General features: G+C 46.5%; 1 protein-coding gene across 2 annotated transcripts in view; it reads right to left on the reverse strand.

The window, feature by feature from the left end:
• Positions 1-12,599: 12,599 nt before the first annotated feature.
• SH3PXD2B (SH3 and PX domains 2B) overlaps positions 12,600-21,197 on the reverse strand; it is a 107,613-nt gene continuing 99,015 nt past the window's right edge. For both annotated transcript variants that reach the window (XM_012722573.1, XM_012722572.1), the window contains one exon: positions 12,600-18,517. In XM_012722573.1, the coding sequence (XP_012578027.1) occupies positions 16,928-18,517 (1,590 nt within the window). In that variant the 3' untranslated portion in view covers positions 12,600-16,927. The remainder of the gene's footprint in view (positions 18,518-21,197) is intronic.

Genomic DNA, 21,197 nt, shown 5'->3' on the forward strand with positions numbered 1-21,197 from the left:
TTTTTCTTCCCCTCCTATCACCCTATTGGGTAGGCCCATTGACATAGCAAACACTGAACACTATAAATTTGAGGACCCTCTCAAATACTCAGGAAACAGACAAATAACAGGAGATCCTGGCCTGGAAGGGCCTGGCACCACAGCATTATAGAGCAGTGTGGTGTGTGTGATAGCGACATTCCCTCCAGAGTCCTCCCTTTTTTTCCTTTCCTCACACAGCTCACAAGGGTTTTTTTGTTTTTTGTTTTTTGTTTTTAAAAAACTTACTATAACTCAACAATATTATGAAAAGAGGATAAAAGAATTGCAGTGAAAATCAAAATTATTTCTACCATGGACCTCACCTAACATGAGATCTAGTAAAGGGTGATCAAATGGGTAGTCCTCTTGCCTTCCTGAGTGTTATGACCAATCTTTCACATTTCTCCCATCTTGTCTAGACTACGTACTGGTAAGCTGTCCAGTGCTCCCTTGATCCCTTGATCTAATAAAAGCATTACAATTAACCCAGTAATTCTTAAAGTATGGAAGAGGAGATTGGGGTGGTATTCTCATATGCATGAAATGACATCAATAACATTTGTTATTACCGTTTTCTGAACTCTTGTAATTCCTTTGTTTTAATGAAGTCTCAAATCAGTTTGGTGTTAGTTTGTCTTTAACACCTCCTTAACACTTGCTAATGGAGAGAGAAAGAGAGAGAGATTGAGAGAAAGAGAGGAGAGACATACAGGAGTGAGCAGGTCTCAGAGCCAGAACTTTGAACAGATATCTGGACCCATCTGGAACCCAATGACCACCTTTCTTCTCACTGTGTTTATTTATTTGTAGTTACCATTTGTGTATGGATAAAGGTGGATTTTCCAATTACTGTCATGCAATAAAGAAACATTTTTGACGTTTGCCTAGATCAACTGAAATTAAAGCTAGCAAAGGCTAGGACAGGTGGGGGTGTGCACATAGCCACATTTGGGAAAGTGCCACTCAGTTTGAATTTGGGAGACACTGTCCTCATGCACAGGGTCCTTCCTCTTGTTCTTTCTGGCAGCTTTCCATAATTTTCACCTCCAGCCAGGTTCCATTCCCATCCCATGCCCCCCAAACATTTTGTACAGCAACTTCTTCCTAGTTCTCCCCAGCATTGATGTAGTTGTAGGCCTGTCTCTCTGGCCAGAATCCACTTCTCATATTCATGTCTTCATCCTCAGCTACCAGCCAGCATGGAGTCTTGCCCAGGATTAGGTTGGTTGTTGGTAAAGATGGTAACTTCAGGATTGTCCACCCAGCCTCCCAGTTACCTGGTGCCCAGGCAGTGCTGCCCATGGAAAACTGTCATGGACTTGCTGACTTCAGTGAAGAGGTACACTCAGTAGGGGCAGCTTGGATCCCTAGTTGATATTGGTGGCAAGGGGCTAGTGGCATGTTCTTGGCTGATGTTACTAGGTGGTGAGGACAAAGTTTAACCCCGAAGGGGACAAATTGCCTTAAAAGGGGATGCAGGCTCTCTCCTCTCTGCCACTTGCTAGTCCACTATTGGGCAACCATCTATCTCTTCAGCCCTTATAGAAAGTTGAAGTAACATCCAGCTTCCGATGAGTGGTCAGCTTAGAGGTGGGCCCCGCACCTGTTCCTTGAGTTGGGGGGATGGAGAAAGGGGCAGAGGGTCTGAGTAGAAGCATCTGAACATTGAGTCTTGCTTGGTCTCACATAAGTCTCTGGTCTGGTTCTGAATATTTGAGGGGCACCAAGAGCTCCTTTTCCTTCCTACCTCAAACTTGCATTCCTTAGCTCTACTGATTTTTTTAAAAGGTAATTAAATTCAGACAGGACTTAATAGAGGAGTTCTGACCATGTGACCAGAAGAACGAAAAGAATTTAGAAAAGGAGGATTTTGTTGGCAGTACTTGCTTTTCTAAAGAAGCCCTTTCTGCTTACACTTAAGGCACAAGCATGGGCTGTATTGGGAGGGTTTTGCTCACTCTGAGAAGCTCTACAGCTCACCCCCCTTGGGGCATCTGGTTTTGATTGATAATAACTCCCAGGAGTAGAACATACCTGGAAGGAGCCAATCTCCTCATTGGCTGTGCCTTACTTGACAGTTGCAGGAATGAGGAATCACTTGGTTTCTCAAACTTTACTTACTCAAGCCCCCTCCAGGGATCTGGGGCCTGAGGCCTGGCTGGGAGCAGCCCACAGAAGCAACATTTCTTTGAAGTCTGCAGTTTTATCTTAACAGTTCAGGTGATTTTTCTATCCTACTATAACTAACATAACCCTGTTTCCATTTGAAAATGTGTGTAAAAATTGCTTAAATCTCTACACTCAACTTTTTTTTCTCTTGCCAGTTTGTGGGTAAAAAGAAACTTCCAGAAGCAGCTTTGGGTGTCTCTTAACACACTTCTGCTGTGTGCTCCTGGGGAGGCAGCCCAGTGTGAAAGCAAGTCGTTGGGTGATCCAGCAGTTTCTGAATGCCTTCTGGAGTAAACACAGAGTGTCTGCACACACCCCTCCAGGGTGTATATGGAAGATGAGAAGCTGGTGGCAAAAAGACTTCCCAGTTGGAACATCTGTCTACTCTTCTCCAGGGCTTGGCACAGTCAATAGGAAGGATTAGGTTTAGGAAGATGGTGTTTCTTGACTTAGGTATGAGACTTCTCTATAAAAACGTTTAAGGCTGACATTTCTATTTTGAAGATTTAAAAAAAATATGTATTTATTTATACATACAGAACTGGGGTACAGGCCAGAGGTTGAGGGGGGTGAGAGGATTCACCAGAGACAGAGTGGGGGGCAGAACAGGTAGAAGTACTGAAGTACAGTACAGCTGAGGGGAAGTGTGGGCTGGACAGGAAAGGCCTGCTGCGCCATGTGGGTCAGCTCCCTGGCCAGGGATCAAACTTGTGCTGCAGTGGCTGTGATAGCTTCACAGTGCTGTGCTTTAACCCGTTGTGCCACCAGGGAGGGCCTTTCATTTTGAAGATGTTTTTAAAAGATGGATACATATTAAACCAGATAAATGAATGTTGGCTTCAGAAACTGAGTTCTGCTAGGAAGTAAATTAGGAACCCAAGTGAGTATAGTAAGTCTTTGTTGTTGATAGGTTCTTGGGAAATGTGATTTTAAGTGAAATGACCTATATTGAAACCCAGCAAATCCTCATGCAGATGTGGGAGAAATGTGAAAACTCCACACAAAGAATACCCATGGCTAGGGATTTTTTTTTTATATTTATATTATAACCAAACAGCACTATTTAAAAAATATACATATTGATGCATATAGAACCAGGGCCAAAAGTGCAGGAGCAGTAAGAGGATTCATCAGAGACAGAATGGGATGCAGAACAGGCAGAGAGACACTGCTGAGGGGAGCAGCGGGTGGGGTCAGGAGAGGTCTGCCAAGCCATGTGGGTCACTTCCAGGGCTGGGGATCACTGGGGATCGAACTTGCACTGAAGTGGCTGTGGCTAGCTTGCAGCGCTGCGCTTTAAACATTTGCATCACCAGGGAGGGCCCACACAGCACTGTCAGAGGGCTGCTGTGCTTCCCACAGGTTAATGAGAAAAGGGCCAAGTTTAAATTCACACATTATAGAATGAATGTTCGTGTCTCCTGCAAAAGTCATACGTTGAAATTTAATCCTGATGGAGGTGGGATTTTGGGGAGTTATTAAGGTCAAGATGGTGAGGGTCTTATGAATGAGATTATAGCTCCTTTGCTCTCTCTCCCCTCTCCCTACATACAATGGAAGTAGGGAGTGGAAGTTGCTGTCTGCAACCCAGAGAGGTTCTAAGAGAGCCTGGCCATGCAACCTGATCTCAGACTTCCAGCCTCTAGACAGTGAGAAATAAATTTCTGTTGTTCATGTGTCTATGGTACTTTGTTATTGTAATGTGAACTGACTAAAACAATACCTAAGTGAGGTATATACAGCAAATGAGGACTATACATACCACCAGGGGCTGCTTTAACAGAGAAGAAAGAATCAGCACAAGGCACAGAATATATTGGCAGATCAATTCCAAATACTGTTCCAATAAGTTTGATTCTGTCACTGAAGGTAGAGATACAGTTTTGGCAAAGTAATGTCATTCTTATATACATTTTACCATTAAAAAATAGTTTTTTTAAAATCTGCCTTCATTCTCCTGATAATGTTAAGATGAACTCTTGGTTTGTGTGCTGGGTGTTTAATCTCTTAAAGTGTTCATTTTTAATTTGTGGAATAGCTACAAAGAGAACATGTTTATGCATGGTTTATTCTAGGTAATATAATAATGGAAGTCCTTTAAACACTGTGAATCTGCAAAATTTTTGTTGTCTTTTAAAAAAAGATTTTATTTATTTATTTATGCATTTATTTATTTTATTTATGGGTGTAGGCCAGAGGTACAGAGAGTGAATAGATTCACCAGAGATACAGTGAGGAGCAGAACAGGCGAATCTGCTGAAATATACTGTTGAGGAGAGCAGCGGGAGAGACAAGAGTGTCTGCTGTGCCATGTGGGTCACTTCCCTGGTGGGAGGTTGAACTCATGCTTCCGTGGCTGGCAATAGCTTGAATGTACTGAGACTTTAACCCCTGTACCACCAGAGAGGCCCAAACTTTTGTTGTTTTTAAGTAAATGGGTACAAATAGAAATTTGGAAAATCATTTTTAAATATAAGTAAATTGTGAATTGTGATTCACAAACTGGTGAATTGTGATTTACATATTTATTTGGTGTTTCACCAATTCCTGGCACAGAACCCCTACAGTCCATGGAAATTTGTAAATGTGATAATAACAAAGGTGTTTTTTCTTAAGTTAATGAGGACAGGAGATCATTTTCTGGAGAATTAAACCTGTGATTAGAAGGTTGCAATTTCAGTCCACATCCTGACCTGGGAGAGTAGGCACAGGGGGTTGAATTAATCCCAGTGGCCGATGGTTCAGTCTGTTATGTCTAGGTAATGAAACCTCCATAAAAACCCCAAAGACAAAGTACTGAAGAGCTTCTAAGTTGGTGAACACTCTACACACTCTGCACACTTCTATAGCTTGCTCTGTTATCTCTTCCTGGACAAGCAATTGAGTAAGTAAAATATTTCTCTGAGTTCTGTGAGCCTCTCAAGCCAATCAGTCGAACCGAAGCAGGGGGTAGTTGGGATGGGATCTCCAATATGTAGCATGTTGGACAGTGGCACAGGTGACAACCTGGACTGGCAACTGATTTTGAAGTGGGGGGAGGGTCTATCTTGCAGGACTGACTCCTTACCCCGTGGGGCTCTGACAATATCTCAGACAGCATTAGAAATGAGTTGAATTATAGGACATCTAACTGGTACTAGAGACTTGCTGGGTGGTATGGAAAACACGACTTCCTTGCCCTCTCACCTCCATTCTTTGCCAATGCAATGGAGTTGGAAACAGAATATTTAGAGTGCCCCCCCCAAGGGGATCCACAAATTAACAACATTCATACAATGCAAGTACAGTCACTATGGAAAATAATATGGTGATTTCTCAAGAAATGAAACAGAATAACATGTAACCCAGCAATTCCACTTATGGGTATGTAAAGAATTGAAAGCAACATCTCAAACAGATTGTACATTCGTGTTCACGGCAGCATTATTCACAATGGCTGAAAGGTAGAAGCCACACAGCTGTGCACTCAGGGATGGCTGAATAAACAAAATGTGGAATATACACACAATACAATATTGTATAGCCTTATAAAGGAAGGAGATTCTGACATGTGTCACAATTAGATGAACCTTGAGGACATTATGTTAAATGTCAGATGGGCAGTCACTAAAGGGCAAATGTCTCTGATTCCATTTACATGAGTCTCAGAGTCATGAAAATTGTAGAGACAGAAAATAGAATGGTGGTTCTCAGGACTGGGGAGGAGGCTAAGGGGAGTTAGTATTTAATAGTAAAGCATTTTAGTTGGGGCAAAAGAGTTGTAGCTGGGAAACACAAAAAATTTCTGAAGATGGGTGTTGATCACACAATTACATGAATGTGTTTAATGCCCTAAATGGTGCACCTAAAAAATAGCTGAAATGCTAAATTTGCTGTTATGTATATTTTATCACAATGAAAATAATATAGTGAAAGTGGTTTGGCAAAACCATGTTCACTGTAACAAGGGTATGGGCTGATTTTCAGGTCTCCTCTTGAGCCTTTGAAGAGGGACTTCCCTGGGCTCTCTAAGTGACAATTTTATGGTCCTGAGATAAACACAGGAAAAAAAAAAAACCAGCAAATGCACAGGTATTTCAAACTGAAGAGCAAGGTGGCCTGTTAACTCTGCTGAGGATGATCAGCTACCACAGAGAAGCCAAGTCATAGCTCTCAAATGAAAGTATTGCAATTGGACACAGTGAAATTCATTCTAGGACCTACAACACTTTAACAAGGTGCGTTGTGTTTGACGCTCATCAGGGTTACATGAAAAAGAATTCTGTTGTTAGATGCATTTGGGAACACTGCACTCAGCCTTGTTAAATAGCTTCTTCACCACAGGATTCTCAGGCCTTCTCTGTGCTAGCGTGTGACCTACATTTCTGAGGAGTGGGGCTGCGAGGCTACAGAAAAGTGACTGCCAAGTGGCTTGAACCACACTGTGCTTTCTCATGATCATGTGAGGGACTGATGTTCCATAAACACACTTTGGAAAAAGTTTCATTTAGAGAAAAGCAATAAAGGAGGAGGTGGAGGATGCACAAGGCCAAAGTTTCGTAAACTGTAGCCCTTGGGTCTAAATCCATCCAGCTGCCTGTTTTTCTCACAGAGCTGAGGTTAGTTTTACATGTTCAAATGATTACATTTGAACGACTTATGTAAGTCCTGGCATACACTTTGGATCCTACTCCTGGCTCCCCAAGTCCCAGATATTAATGCTTGTTTAAGTAAAGTTTATGGATTTCTGTAGTGGACCATGAAAATATTGGAAAACTTCATTCGTAGCACTCTTCAAAGAAACAGTAATAAGTAGGATGTGCTGTTAGAAGTGTCTTCTGTAGGCAAGGCGTACGTTACATCCATTAATCTCCACTAGGATGCTGAGAAAGGTGAGCTGTTCATTTGCAGACGAGGATGCTGAGGGTCAGAGAGGTGAGTTGGTCTCAGAGCCAGTGGCAAACTCAGGTCTGCCAAAATTCCTTGGTTGGAGTCTATGTATCTCAGGGTAAGTGCCCTGAAAAATGAGATCTTTCTCCCTCACCCTCTCCTCCTCCCATTCTCTCTAGATGTGTATGTAGGGAGAGAGTGACAGAGACATAGGTCATCCTTCAGGCCCTTGGAATTTGGTATATATATGTGATTGTAAAATATAATTGTTATAGTAATAAACCTGCTTAAATTGGCCTAATCAGTAGACAATAGATTGTTTTTAAGGAACCTCATACCTTGTTTCCCTTCCTTCTAATCTGAGTTCAGAACTGATAGAGTAGAGGGACCTGGGATTTGGACAGGAAAATATCGGCTTTATCCTTGAACTAGCTGAGAGAGGGTCTGGTTTGGATGAGGTGTGTGGCAGTCAGGGCCTCCCTAAGCCTGCAGGCCAGAGTCGGTCATAGACAACCCCAAAAAGTACATGGCTCCTTTTGTGGAGTCCCCTTTTCTCTCTAAGCCTCCCACTGTCAAGGACCTAGTGGAAGGGGTGTTCCCTGAGGACATCTAATCCCAAGCAGGAGAGAGGGAGTGGCTAAGCTCTGTATGCTGGCTCCTGCTCCCCTAAAGATGCCCTTCTCCCCTGAGGAATGAGAGAAGGGGATTGGAGTTTTGCTAATGGAACTCCCTTCATGTGGAAGGGGGGTGCCAGGCAGGGTGAGTAAGAGTTGTACTTGCTTACAACCTAACACTGTTATATCGTTAGTCATACATGTATGCTATGTAGTTATAGTCTGTTTATATGGTAAACATTTTTAAAAAATATTTATTTATTTATGCATACAGAACTGGGGTACAGGCCAGAGGTGCAGGGGTGGTGAGAGGATTCACCAGAGACAGAGTGGGGAGGAAAAACAGGCAGATTGACGAAGTACACTGCTGAGGGGAGCAGCGGGCAGGTCAGGAGAGGTCTGCCACGCCATGTGGTCACCTCTGGGGCTGGGATCGAACTCATGCTGAAGTGACTTTAGCTTCTTAGTGCTGTGCTCTAACCTGCTATGCCATCAGGGAGGGCCTATATGGTAAACATTTGTAATGATGCTCCATACACCCTGAAAACCACTGGAAGTTCACTTTAGGCTGTGCAAGTGTGTGGCCAAGTAGCAAGCAGTGGAAGGAGAGTCAGAGAAAATAGTTTATTTTAAGAACTGGGACTTGTGGTTCTTGAAAGGACATGAACCTGGACTTTATTAACCCAACTTTGAATGCTCTGAATTTTACCTAAATGTACAGGCCTCTAAAGGAAAACTTGGTTATAAGGCTGAAAACAAATTTTACTCTTGGCAACTATTTTCTGAAGTTTCCTTAGGTCTGGTGACCTTACTATGGGGTAACCCATTCTGATAGCTCCAAGTTAGACCAACAGCAAGTAGGAAATCTTGAAGCTTATGAGCAGCTCTCCAGTCAAAGGAGTAAAGTAGGTCTTTTCATGATGGTGTGAATGTTAACACAGAAGATGAGGTTGTAGGCCCTTCCTGGTGGTACAGGTTAAAGCGCAGCACAACGAAGCTATCTTCAGCCACTATCTGCAGCATAAGTTTGATTCCTAGCCAGGATGCTGAACCACATGGCAAAGCAGACCTCTCCTGTCTTGCCCACTGCTACCCTCAGCAGTGTATTTCAGCAGATCTGCCTGTTCGACTCCCCACTGTGTCTCTGGTGAAACCTCTCACCTCCCTGCACCTCTGGCTTGTACTCCAGTTTTTGCATGCATAAATAAATAAATCTTAAAAAAAAAAAAAGAGGTTTGATGAAGGATGGATTTCCAACTGGAATTACAGGGAGGGAATCAGCAAAAGATAGAATTCAAAATAGAGCTGAAACAAAAAATTTGATCTTTTCCAGAGTTGGTGACACGAAATGCTGGGAAAGGTTTCATGGTCAAGCCCATTTGAGAAACCCACCTGTATTCAGACTGTAGGTTATCATACAAGAAAACTTCAAAAAGAAAAAAAAATAGAAAAAAGTCCTGCAATCTAAAAGCTGCTTAACTTTACTTCACAGAGCATTTCTCAGGCAGTGTCTGCAGAACACTTTTTTTTTCAGGCATTATGTATTGATGTCTGTTCTGGAAAACACTTTGGAAAATGCTGACCAGGAAGATGATAGATTTGGGATTTGTGCTGGCCCATGCATATAAGGGACTTTGGAGTTAGATATCCAAGTTCATTCTCATTCTGGCTGGGACCACAGGCAAACCACTTCTCAGATTATTATTTCCTCATCCTCAAAATGGGTATACTAATTCCTACCCAGAGGAATCTTCTAATGGAGATTAAAGAGATGCCATCTGGAAGGAATGCAAGTCAATAGCAAGTATTCAACAGAAGTTGACCTTGTCCCTTAGTGACAGAATTAGGTTGTGGAAAGAGGAAGTATTTCTTGAATAAAATCTTGAATCCAGGAAATAATTTTATCAGGATATGAAAATGTGTGTTGGTTAGCTTTTGGGAGGAGACCCATGGGATGAAAGAGTCAGCTTCGGGATAAGACATATCACACACTGTCTTTGCCTTCCTGAAGTGTAGTGCTACCAGAGCATCTTGAGGACCAGATAAAATAAATGTGAAGTGGCCCACAGGCCTGGCACACAGTCAAGGCTCAGAAAAATAGTAGTGATATTGAACATAAGTGTATAAAGCACCATTTCTGAACAGATTAGACTCTTCCAGACAAAATGCTGAGTCTGACCTTTTCTCAAAAGCAGCACATACAGCCAGTTTCCTCATTGTGTGTGTGTACATGTGTCCTAAATTGTTTATTGGGTAAGAATTGCACATACATCACTTAGAGCAGTAATGGTGGGGCTAGAGTGTACTGCACCTTCTCCAAGCCTTCCCTGGAATATCACCAATCGTCTGGTGGAAGTTGGGCCTTCTCCAAGGCCATGACTCTTGTGGTCCGTTGATGTACATCCTCACATCATTCTGAGTCTGTGGATCTTTTGGTGGTCTACTGAGTGCCAGGGTTTCTTCTGATCTCTGAGGACTGGATCCATGTGGACAACCCCCAAGAACCTGTATGTGGAATCTTCACTAGCCCAGTAACAATTTGGGACACTGAGCCCAATGTGGCATCCAGTCTCTGGGGTCAGTAACAGACTGAAGACTCCCCAGCAAACTGAAGCAGATTAGCGCCACAATGGACAGGCTGCTGTAGGTTGCAACTTAGGAGAGGGTGGGGTGCTTGCAGCCACCAAGGTGCACACAAAACTGATATGTGACATGACATTGGCCTTCTAACCCAGTCTGTGTGCTTTACTTTTCATTTTTTTTAACTGGGGTACAGGTCAGAGGTGCAGGGGCAGTGAGAGGATTCACCAGAGACAGAGTGGGGAGCAGAACAGGCAGATGGACGAAGTACATTGCTGAGGGGAGCAGCGGGCGGTCTGCTGTGACATGTGGGTCACCTCCGGGGCAGGCAGGGATCGAACTCATGCGGAAGTGGCTTTAGCTTCTTAGTGCTGCACTCCAACCCGCTGCACCACCAGGGAGGGCCACTTTACTTAATTTTTTTTCCTTTTTTCTTCTTTTTCCTTTCTTCTTTTTTCTTGCTTTACTTATTTTTAAAAAGATTTATTTTTGTGTAGAAGAACTGGAGTGTGGGTCAGAGATGTGGGGGTGAGGGGATTCACCAGAGACAGAGAGGGGAGCAGAGCAGGCAGATCTACTAAAATACACTGCTAACGGGCCCAACGGGTGAGACGGGGTGGTCTGCTGTGCCATGTGGGTCACTTCCCTAGCTGGGAATCAAACTCATGCTCCAATGGCTGGTGATGGCTTTCTAGTGCTGAGACTTGAACTCCTGTGCTACGAGGGAAACCTGCAATCTGTGTGCTTTGTGGGGCCAGGCAGGGTAGGGGGCAGGGCCCTGGGAGCACTGCCAACTGGGGTACTGACTGCAGCGCACTCTGAGAAGTCACTTCTTCCACTCTGGGACTTCTTCCAGTGCTCCTGGGTGGACTTGTTGAGGGCTCACCTTGGCTTACTTGATGGCTGCCGTCAGATGGAAAGACTCCACAATGAGTTTTTATTGTTTTATCTGAAAAATTTAGGTTTATTAGAAGGTAGAAGATGCTTGCACCGACACAAATGGAGAGTTGCACACATTGAGTGTTTTCAGGAAGCAGATTCCTGCTAGTTGTGACTTTCAGGGGGTAAAGTCCAGGAGGTGCACTTTGATAAGCTCACTGGCTTATCCATAGGAAGGGTCACTAAAATTTGGGAGCCATTAATTGGGTGGTGAGACTGGCAAGATGGTGAGGAATTCTACCTGGACCAGGTGGATACTGAACTTGAACAGGGATGGATATTAAATGGACATTAAATAACCTAGGCTTTAAGGGATTCTATGAGAATCTTGGATGTACAAAATCACCTTAGGAGGAGGAAAAGCTTGCAGGTGCAGAATCCAGATGTCTGGTGTGGCATTCTAGAACACAAAAGGAATGGCATATGTGCCCAACCCAAATGAGACATGAAGAAAGGTACTGAGTAAGAGGCCCTGAATGACAGGGTTGGCCTTCTCCCTTCCCACCCCATCCCATAAGGCCCAGGTGACCCTCCACGTCCTTCCTCTCTTCCCACCCCAGATGACCCTTCACGTCCCTTCTCCCTTCCCACCCCATCCCACGAGGCCCAGCTGACCCTCCATGCCCACCCCGGGAAGCCTAGGCCATTGTCAATTGTATTCCTGTGAAGCAGCAGCACTCTTGGTTTGGAAAACTTGGAAGAAAATGCTCCCAGGGGAGTATGGAGACACATTATCATTTCCCTTTGTTATGGGGACAGTTTATTACACGAATGACCATTATTTCTAAGCAAAGTCACTGAAAGTTCATTGTATTCTTTAAAATGTTTCCTCCAAGGAAGGCTGCCTTGTATGTCATCCTTTGGAGTTCCTTTGTTCAGTGACTCTGCATTTCTGATTGTCTCTCTAGGAAGTTGGGGTAGTTGTGTCATTTTGTTTAAAGACCTACCCAGGAACATGGCCGTTTAATATTGGGGGCTGGTTCTGCCTCATCTCTGCCCTTTGGAAAGTAGTAAAATGACAGTTAGTGCCATCCACCTTCGAACTATGGCCAAACCCCCTCCTATGAGTTTTCCATTGCTCGCCACCAGGAAATGCCACCAAGGGCTACAGTTTCCCTGGACAGTGGAGTTTTCCACCTTTGGGCACAAAGCTGAGAATATGTGGGTGATACCCAATGAATGCAACAAAGCATCCCTTGGTTTTAGGACACCGTAGTGCAATGCAAGGTACGTGAGGACCTGGTAGTGGGGTCACCCCTATTTCTGGGTAATTCCCAAACATAGCTCACACAGGTTTTCCTGTTCTCTGATCCCCAAACTCCAGCTCAAGAGGCACAAAGCTGCACACCCTTTCTTCAAATAAGAACCAACCACACTGCATTTCACCATGAAGCTTGAAACCAGTCAAGCACATTTTTTATTAAAAAAAAAAAAAAGAAAAATTCTAATGGTATATAGTCTATACGTGCTACAACTAATTGTCCATCACCCTCCCCCCTCACATTATATATCCTCATGTATTTTTTCATATTAAAAGGAAACAAATACCACCACCAAATGTGTCAGTTTGCCATGAGGGCATGAAGAGTAATGAGAAATCCAGGGACATCCAGGTCATTCAAAAGCAGAAATGAGGCAATGTTGTCAGTGTCCACCGTCTCTGGAGGGATGCAAATGGCCTTGTTACTGGGTGACTCCCTGAAGCAGGGAATGTGAGTTGTAGCTAAGGTGGCCTTAGTTTGTCATCACCCTGTAAGAGGGCAAGGGGCACAGCCATCAATTATATGGCACCAACGCAGTGACAGGCAGACGCTGGGATACACTTGGTCACTTTAGCTGTATTAGGATTGCTTATTGCTGTAACAAACCTGCTGGGACAGGTTTATAGACCTGAACGTGAAGGCCACTGGCTGTGGCACTGGGTTTGGCCTCTTCAAGGACAACAGAGCTTGAGCCCCTTGTCCTGACTATAGTTATGGGATAGAGGATGAAAGGGAGAGGAACATGGAATGTTTAGCAAGATGAGAGGCTCCATAACTTGGCAGGGTAGGCCCAGAAACCAGTTATTACCTCACAGAGCTGGACGTCAAATCTGTGGGTTCCTCGGAAAGTGAAGCCCGTGGAGCCTCCTGGTTTGAACCGTGGTCACACCACTTGGCCAGGGAATCTCGGGGCTGTGGTCTGTGTAGACATTAGAACCTCAGCCAAATTAGGAGGAAGCCTACAGGGTGAGAAGCGCATCCCACACCATCAGGCCTCCATACAGCCAATTCCTCATTTAAACAGGCCACACACTTTTGACATTTAGGTAATCTCTGGTCTATGGTCTGTTATGGCTGTTTGTAGCAAAAGCTCTGAAGGATGTGCCTGGACAGCCACGCAAGGCCAAGACTTCCCCGAGGTGGCCTGATCCAACACTTAAGAGATGAGGCACAATGACTACACAGGACAAGCCATCGATGTTTTTGTTTTTGATCATGTCTGCTGGCAATTATTTTGAGGACGGGAGCAATGTCTTTTTTACCCCACTCAGTGCTGGGTACTTGACAGAGGCTGAATTTGACTGTCCCATCCCTTATTCTACGGTCCTACCAGACCCTGGGGAGACCCAGCACTTGCTCTCCAAGGCAGCAAGTTTACTTGGCTATATTTAACCCAAAGAAATCCCCAGTGGGATCAAAATGTTTTAAGGCCAAAAATGCCAAAGAAGATGGATGATACACAGGGGCTCTGGGGCAGAACCCTCCATGGCACCTGGAAGCCTGCTGTGGTTCTAGCAATTTTCAGTGGGTCAGGACATTAAAAATGGGTGGAACTAGAGCCCAGCTCTCCCCAAGTCTGAGCCTGGGACAAGGACATAGACTGAGAGGGCAAGGAGATACTGAGTGAACAATCTGAGCAAAGGCCCTCTCCACCTTTTTTTTTTTTTTTAAATCAAGTAGTGCTCCTAAAACGTGGCTGTTCCAAAGATACAATGGCACAAGCTATAGTTTTGTCCCAGGTTATTAGAGAGTCATTACAAGGAAGGAAGCAGGACTGAAAAAAAGGCAAAAATAAAATATCTACCTTTGCTTGCCTTTGGGGTTGGCATTTGACCTATGACCTATGACCCACTGACATGCATGATCATGGGGTGGAGGGAGGGGGGAGCTGAAACCTAAATTCAGAGAGGTCAGCTGCTTCCTTGGAAGCTGCATGGTCATCTCGCTGCTGATGGCAGAGGCAGTCAAGGGCATTGGGGAGAAAAAAACCTGATTCCAATCTCAGCTCATCACTATTTAGATGGGGGAGCATCTAACAGGGCAGTAACTTCATCCCCTTGTTTTCTCATTGCAGATGGGGACTGGTCCTCTGAACCTCACAGTATTGCTGTGAGGATTCAGATATAAAGGATGGGGTGGGTCCAGGCACTGCTGACCTGCCCGGAGCCTGGCAGGGAGTTCTGCTGTTGGCCTGGGACATTTCCCATGACTGGAACTCCAAGAGTTTTGCAATATGTTCTGTCAAAGATTCTTACAGAATAGTGGCCACGGTCCCGGCTGCCATGAACCTGAGTGCCCAGGCAAAGACAGCGCTTGGGGAGGGCCACTGGCCATCAAGACCTTCCAGCTGCCAAGGGAAGTGCCCACTGCTGTGGTAGGAGCTGGAGAGAGGTGTCCTCAAGGCCAGAGTGTCCTGAGGAAAGACAGTGAACAGGGAGGGATGTAGCCTCGGTACCTTCAGTTCACATCAGAATACTACTACTGCTACTACTATTATACTACTAATTACTACTACTACTACTAAAAAGGCAGTTCTTTCCTTTGCAGGAAAACTTTCTGTCCAGAGAGAGGTGGGAACAGTTCATTCCCACCCAGTGGCTGCCCGGGAGGAGGGAATGAGGCCAAAGACAAGCCTGTTCAGTGGAATCAGCAAATAAAACTCACAGTTCTCCACAGCCAGGCATGGAGTCCCATGCATCATGGACTACCTAGCACCTAGCACCTAATAGGTGCTCACAATGAATGAAAAGGTCAACGAATGCAGAAAGCAAATCAAAGCAAAAAAAAAAAAAATTTGTGTTTTGAAGTATAGCAAATCCTGCAGCACAGCTTCACAAAGGCCATTTAAACCAAAGTGGATTAAAAACTCAGAGAAACATGTTAGCGGCTCTCTCCCAGCCTGGCTGCCATCTTCCCTCCAAGGCTCCTGCAAAGTGCCCTGGCAAGTGGGGGCTACAGGCGCACTGATGGTTCCCACGGCCTGCAGACCTCAGCAAACCATACCTGTCAGCATGCGTGGAAGGGCTTCCCTGGCTTCCTCCTAGTGGCACAACAGAGGGAGAGTCCATGGGGGAAAACAAGAAAGCTTCGCTACCAGTGTCAAGTAGCAGGATGCAGCCAAGCAGAAGGGCAGTTTTTCGTCTGGCCCTGGGCCCCTAGCTCCTTTTGGGACTTTGGAATGCCATGTCCAGCTTGGAGATGCAGCTGCTGGCCCTTGAGCCACCAGAGCCCCTGGAGGCTGGCATGTGAGGCCATCTCAGCTCCCCGACCCACCCCCCAGCGGGAGCACCAGCTCAGGAGTAGGGAATAGGGCTCAGTGCCTACCACCTGGGTCAGGAGTAGCTTTCTGTCTATGTGGCAGCGGGTGGGAGTGGTGTTGGTTGTGGGAACAGCCACCAACTGCCCCTCACCCAAACCAAACAAGGAAGCCCTGTAGGTCTCATAACGAGCTCCTTTCCCCGTTCTGGCTCGCCTTTCCAGAGGGAAGGGCACAGGCATTGATGGCAAAACCTCTTTCCTCCTCTTCCTAGCTAGCATGCCCCAGGCACACTGAGCCCAAGTTTCTGCATCAATAAAAAGGGAATAATATTACGAGAGGGTTGTTTATAAAGGCCAAGGACAGCAATTAACACCTACTTGCTACTCAGCTAGGGGAATCTCATAAGGCGAGTAGCCTGTGCAAGACCCTCTTATATAAGCCAACCCGAAGATTCTTGCTCTAGGTAGACAAGAGTAAAATGCTCCAAGAAGGGGCATGGGTTCTTGTTTCAAAGTCTGAGATGGACAGGAGGCTGCAGAGGAAAGTGACTCAAGCTTGGGGCTGGCACAACCCCTGTAGGACCGATCAGGGTCCCATGACACCCGATGAAGGCTGATGGCCCAGTGGACCTCCATGCCCACTCTTGGGGCAGCTGCATCTGGTTGACCCTGAGAGGCCTGTGGACCTGAGGCCTCAGAAAGAGGACACCTCCCTGGGATTGGCTATGGAGCCGGCTTCTACTGGATGTTCACTCTGGTAACAGGCATTTTGGAAACGGAATGAATAAAGTCACTGAGCTCTAAGAAACAGGAGGATGCAGAGCAAGTCATCACGGACTGGGCGGGGCATCAAGGAGGGCTGCCCCTTACTATGCCTGGTCCAAGCCACTAGAGCCCTTTCCTGCAGTTTGGGAGCTCTGGTCCTAGAGAGTTTGGAGCATCAGGGTCCTGCTGCTGGGAGGGCAGGGACATTGGTGGCAATTCCAGCGGCCTTAAGGCAGCGATGCTGACATGGAGAAAAACAAGGGTGTGGCCTCTGAGTCTCCAGAGGATGCTGTGGTGGGGGATCACTCTCCACCCCCAGGAGGGAAGAAACCACAGTGCTCCAGTCTGCCATCCTTCGGAGCTGTGTGGAGAATGATAAATTAAGAGGCATATTAAATATGGGGTAAAGCCACCAGGGGCGTGTGGGACCTCCAGGCAGGAGGCAGGAGACTACGGCTTCTTTCTGAGATAGTTGGAAGGAATCCACCCTTCCCAGGAGGGTGCTCCGCTCAGGACCTGGCAGAACCACCAGCCACTGCTATTCTTTTCCCGGACCTCAAACACTGTCCCCTCCTGGAAGCTACTGGTATCTTCATCTCCTTCAAAGTTGGCCACAGCCACATATAAAGAGTCCTTTGGGCCATCTGTGTGGAGGGGAGAGGCCGTGGTCACTTTTTCCCGATTTTCTCCCACTTTGCTTGTCCCGCGTGGTCCCAGCCCGCCTCTGCTTCGCAAGTCCTCTTGGCCCCCAGAAGAGTTGGAGAGAAAAGGTTTGGCTTTTGGAGGGATGAGCAGTGCCCGGCCTGGGGCAGGAGCTATCTTGCCTTCATGGGCCTCACGCTGAGGCCCTCTGACCTCTTGGAGGGGCCCTCTGACCTCTGGGAGGGGGCCTCTGACCTCTGGAAGTGGCCTGGATGATGAGGAGATTTTCTTGGGGGGAGGTGGTCTCCGGGGTGGGACCACAGGCCGCTGCTGAAGAGCCTCTTGGAGAGGGCTGGGAGCATTCTTAGGCACGAGGTCTGCAGTCTTGGCTGGCCTGGGTGGGGCTCTGCAGGCCACCTCCCTTGGGCCGAGCCCATCCTGCTTGCCTGTCCGGTCCTGGGCACGGCCAGGTCCCTCTGCAGGGAGAAGGCTGCGGCCGAAGGCCCCGTCTTGACCCCCAACAGCCTGGTGGCTGCTCTCCCCATCCAAGAAGGGTCTCTCCTGGGACCTGGCAGGCCTGAGCTTGCTCCTGAGGTTACAGATGTCCACTTGGTCTTCGCCCTGAGGTGGCTCTGTCCTGGCGGAAGGAGCTGGTTTGGGCCTAACCTGAGGTTTGGACTTCAAGAAGGGGTTCTGTGTAATGGCTTCTGGCTTTTCCTCGGGGAGGTCAGCTTTGCATTTGGAGACAGGCCGGAGGTTGGGCTTTTTCACTTCTTTGGCCAGTACTTTGTGACCACACTCCAGCCCCATCTCATTTTTCAGCTGGAACAACTTGCTTTTATCTGGTTTGGGTTCTGGTCTCCTGCTGTCCCGGGAGAGGGGGACGTGTTTACCTGGAATCATTGGCAAAATCATGCCAGGAGGCTTGGGTGAAGAGCCCCTGAGCTGTTCCACCCTCTGCCGCTCCCGCTCCCGCTCCTGCAGCTCCCCCTCTGACTTGATGATGGATTCTTTCCGGGGTGGGAGGCTGGGTTTCTCCTCCAGGTCAGGGTCTGAGATCTCCTCATAGCCTGCACACGAGGACATGTCCAAAGACATCTTCCTTAGCATCTCCTTCCCACCCTTCCAGTCTTTGGACCACGGCATGCCAGAGTCCACAGCACCATGGGGTGCATCGGGCAGGGGCCGGGAGGGGCCTATGGCTTCACTGCCTGTGTTGTCTATCGCTGCTGCATCCCCCAGCCGGAGCTGGGTCACCTCATTGGGCAATGGAGCCAGAAAGTTGGGTCTCGAGGCATTGCTGGTCTTCTTGTATTTGTCGATGAAGGTTGCTGGGGCCCATCCTTCCTTATCTTCAATCTGAATATACCACCAGCCACTCAAGTTCTTCTCAATCACCTGGAAGGACAGAAGACAGCACTTAGTAGGTCTGGTCCCAGGGCTGGAAGCCCAGAGTGATCTAGGAGAACTCACCTCAATGGGAATTCTAGGAGTGGGATTTTATACTCAGCAGGCTCCTGGACAACATCAATGGCAGACCGTCTGTGGAGACTGCTACGCTACAGGAATATCTTAGAGGGGTAGATTCTTGTCTAACTTTGGATATCCCAAAGGAACTCTGAGACAAGGACTTAGGTCCAGCTAATTAACTTGAGAGATGGTTTGAGGAGATACCAGTGAGGAACCAGCGGTGAGCAGGCTCTGCCTTGGCCGCTGGGGCTGACTTCACCAGGACCCGGGGACAGAACGTGGAAACTCAGACTCAGTCCACTGTGGGTGGGGACATTTGTCTCTCGACTCCTAGTCCCTCCCCTTAGCAGGGGAGCTGCCAGCTTCAGGGACTTATGGGTAGCCGCAGTCCACTCAGGCAGGTCTGGACACAGCAGGGCTGTCAGCACAGTCTGAGATGACTCAAGGAGTTCAAGGCAAAACCCACATACAGCTTCAATTAGCCTTGATCACTGCTGCTCTCACCAGAGCACCAGAAGGAGCTGGCTGGGGTCTTGGCCATGCTGGATGAGAAATCATCTCCTTGAACGTGAGGATCACACTGAGCTCATGTTTAGACGTAGGGGAACTGCTGCTGATGGAGGCAAGACAAACCTTCATGTCATCTTCTTCCACAGGGGACCATGGCATGCCAGAGTCCATGGGACCATGGGGTGCATTGAAAGGAATGGTGGGCAGAATCACCCAGGTTATTAAGGTCTTATGTGTCCTCTCTCCTTTCTGTTCATAAGGTATCGCTGAATTCACAGGGGAAAGGTGTGTACGCTGCATGTCATGGACTGAACTGCACCCTGCTCCACCACCCCTACACAGGTAAGTCCTAACCTCTGTACTTTAGAATGCGACTGTATTGGGAAACAGAACCCTTAAAAAGGTAATTAAGTTAAAATGCAGTTGTTATAAGAAGAGGCGATTAGAATACACAGAACATACAGGATGAAAGGCGGCTGTCTGCAGGCCCAGGAGAAATCAACTCCATTGATGCCCTGATCTCAGACCTCCAGCCTTCAGAACTGTGAGAAAATAAATCTCTGTTGTTTTAAACACCCAGTTTGTGGTATCTGCAGAGTTACCGAATACACTGCAATCCCCCATCAGGCTCTGTGCGTAGATGCAATAATCACAACTGCTTATAAGATGGGGCTTATCCTATTTTACAGGTGTAGCACTGAGCTTCAGCAGAGCGGAGGCATTCACAGAGGTTCAAGCAAAAAGTCAACGGTGGTGGCAGGCATCAAAGGTGGGCAAGGGGGCTCTAAAGTGCCAGCCTTCACCACCACATCCTACCTTGGAAAGAGGACCAAGTATGGGGAGGAGCCATGCCTGGGTGAGAAAGTGCTGGGGCAAAGGCTGCTGCCCAGCCTAGAGAGGAGTGGGGCAGACTCAGAACAGACTCCGTTCTGGGAGCAGGGGCTAGGCCCTGGGCTGAAGTTCTGGTTTTAGTCCTGGCTTCACCACTTGCTGCCTGAATGACTCTGTCCAAGCTCCATGCACAGATTCCCCACCACAGAACACAGGCGACAGCAAGAAAGATAACACCCACTTGCAGGATTTTTGGAATGTCTATGTAAGCTAATGCATGCAATAGCACTTAGCAAGTGCTGAAAGGTAAATGTTACTTATTAAATTATAAGGGTGATCACTGGAAAAGCAGGGTGCATGAGACTCTAGGCACAAACATAACAATCTCACTGGACTCTCTCCAGGAAAGGGTATAGGTAAATGCAAGTTCTTCATATCGAGGGTGACCAGCATCTTACCAACCTTGTAGCTCTAATAACAATTAAAGATAATTTTTGGCATGTGAGTCATGGCAGCACTGAGACTGACTGTGAGCAAGTAAATCCAAGTCAATAATCAGAGTGAAATACATCAATGAGGACTTGCTAAGCTTATATTCTATGCAAAATACGGTGGCAGAAATGCTAACATTGTGTTCTTAAACATAATTTATGGGAGTGTTCATTTACTAGAGAGAAGGTAAGAGCTACTATAAATAAAAGCAAATGCAAAATTACAAGAATGAGGGGAAAGAAAAGCGGCAAAAGTTTAAGTTCAGAGAGACTGGGGCTCAAATCTCTGTCTGACCACTTATTAGCTATGTGACACTGAGCAATTTACCTAATTTGTCTCATGTAGATCTGTAAAATCTGAAGATATAAACCTCTTAGGACCTGAGTGAAGATTAATAGCAACTACCTAAGATCTACCTGGCACCGAAGTGACTGCAGCTTTATCATCATCCTCTTCATCATTAAAACATGTTTTAAAGATACAATTGAACTTCAAGAAGGAATTAAGGTGTTCCTAAGGTTCCAGTAAGGAATTCTGAGGGTGAAGATGACATGGAGCCAGGAAGCAAATTCAAAGAAAAAGAAAATGGAAGATATAGAATTTATCATAGGGAAAGAACAGTTGGTTAAACCAAAAGCTATTTTTCACTCGAGTCTCTCAAGTGTGCTTCAAAGAACTTACGCAGACACCATGGAACAAAGAAGCAGAGAAGTCTCAAGGGCAGGTGACTGTGTGCTTCCTGGAAGAGCGGTGACAGTTGGATACTTTAGCAAAA

This window comes from Condylura cristata, unplaced genomic scaffold (assembly GCF_000260355.1).
Source record: "Condylura cristata isolate star-nosed mole 26May11 unplaced genomic scaffold, ConCri1.0 scaffold00008, whole genome shotgun sequence".
NCBI classification, from domain to species: Eukaryota; Metazoa; Chordata; class Mammalia; order Eulipotyphla; family Talpidae; genus Condylura; species Condylura cristata.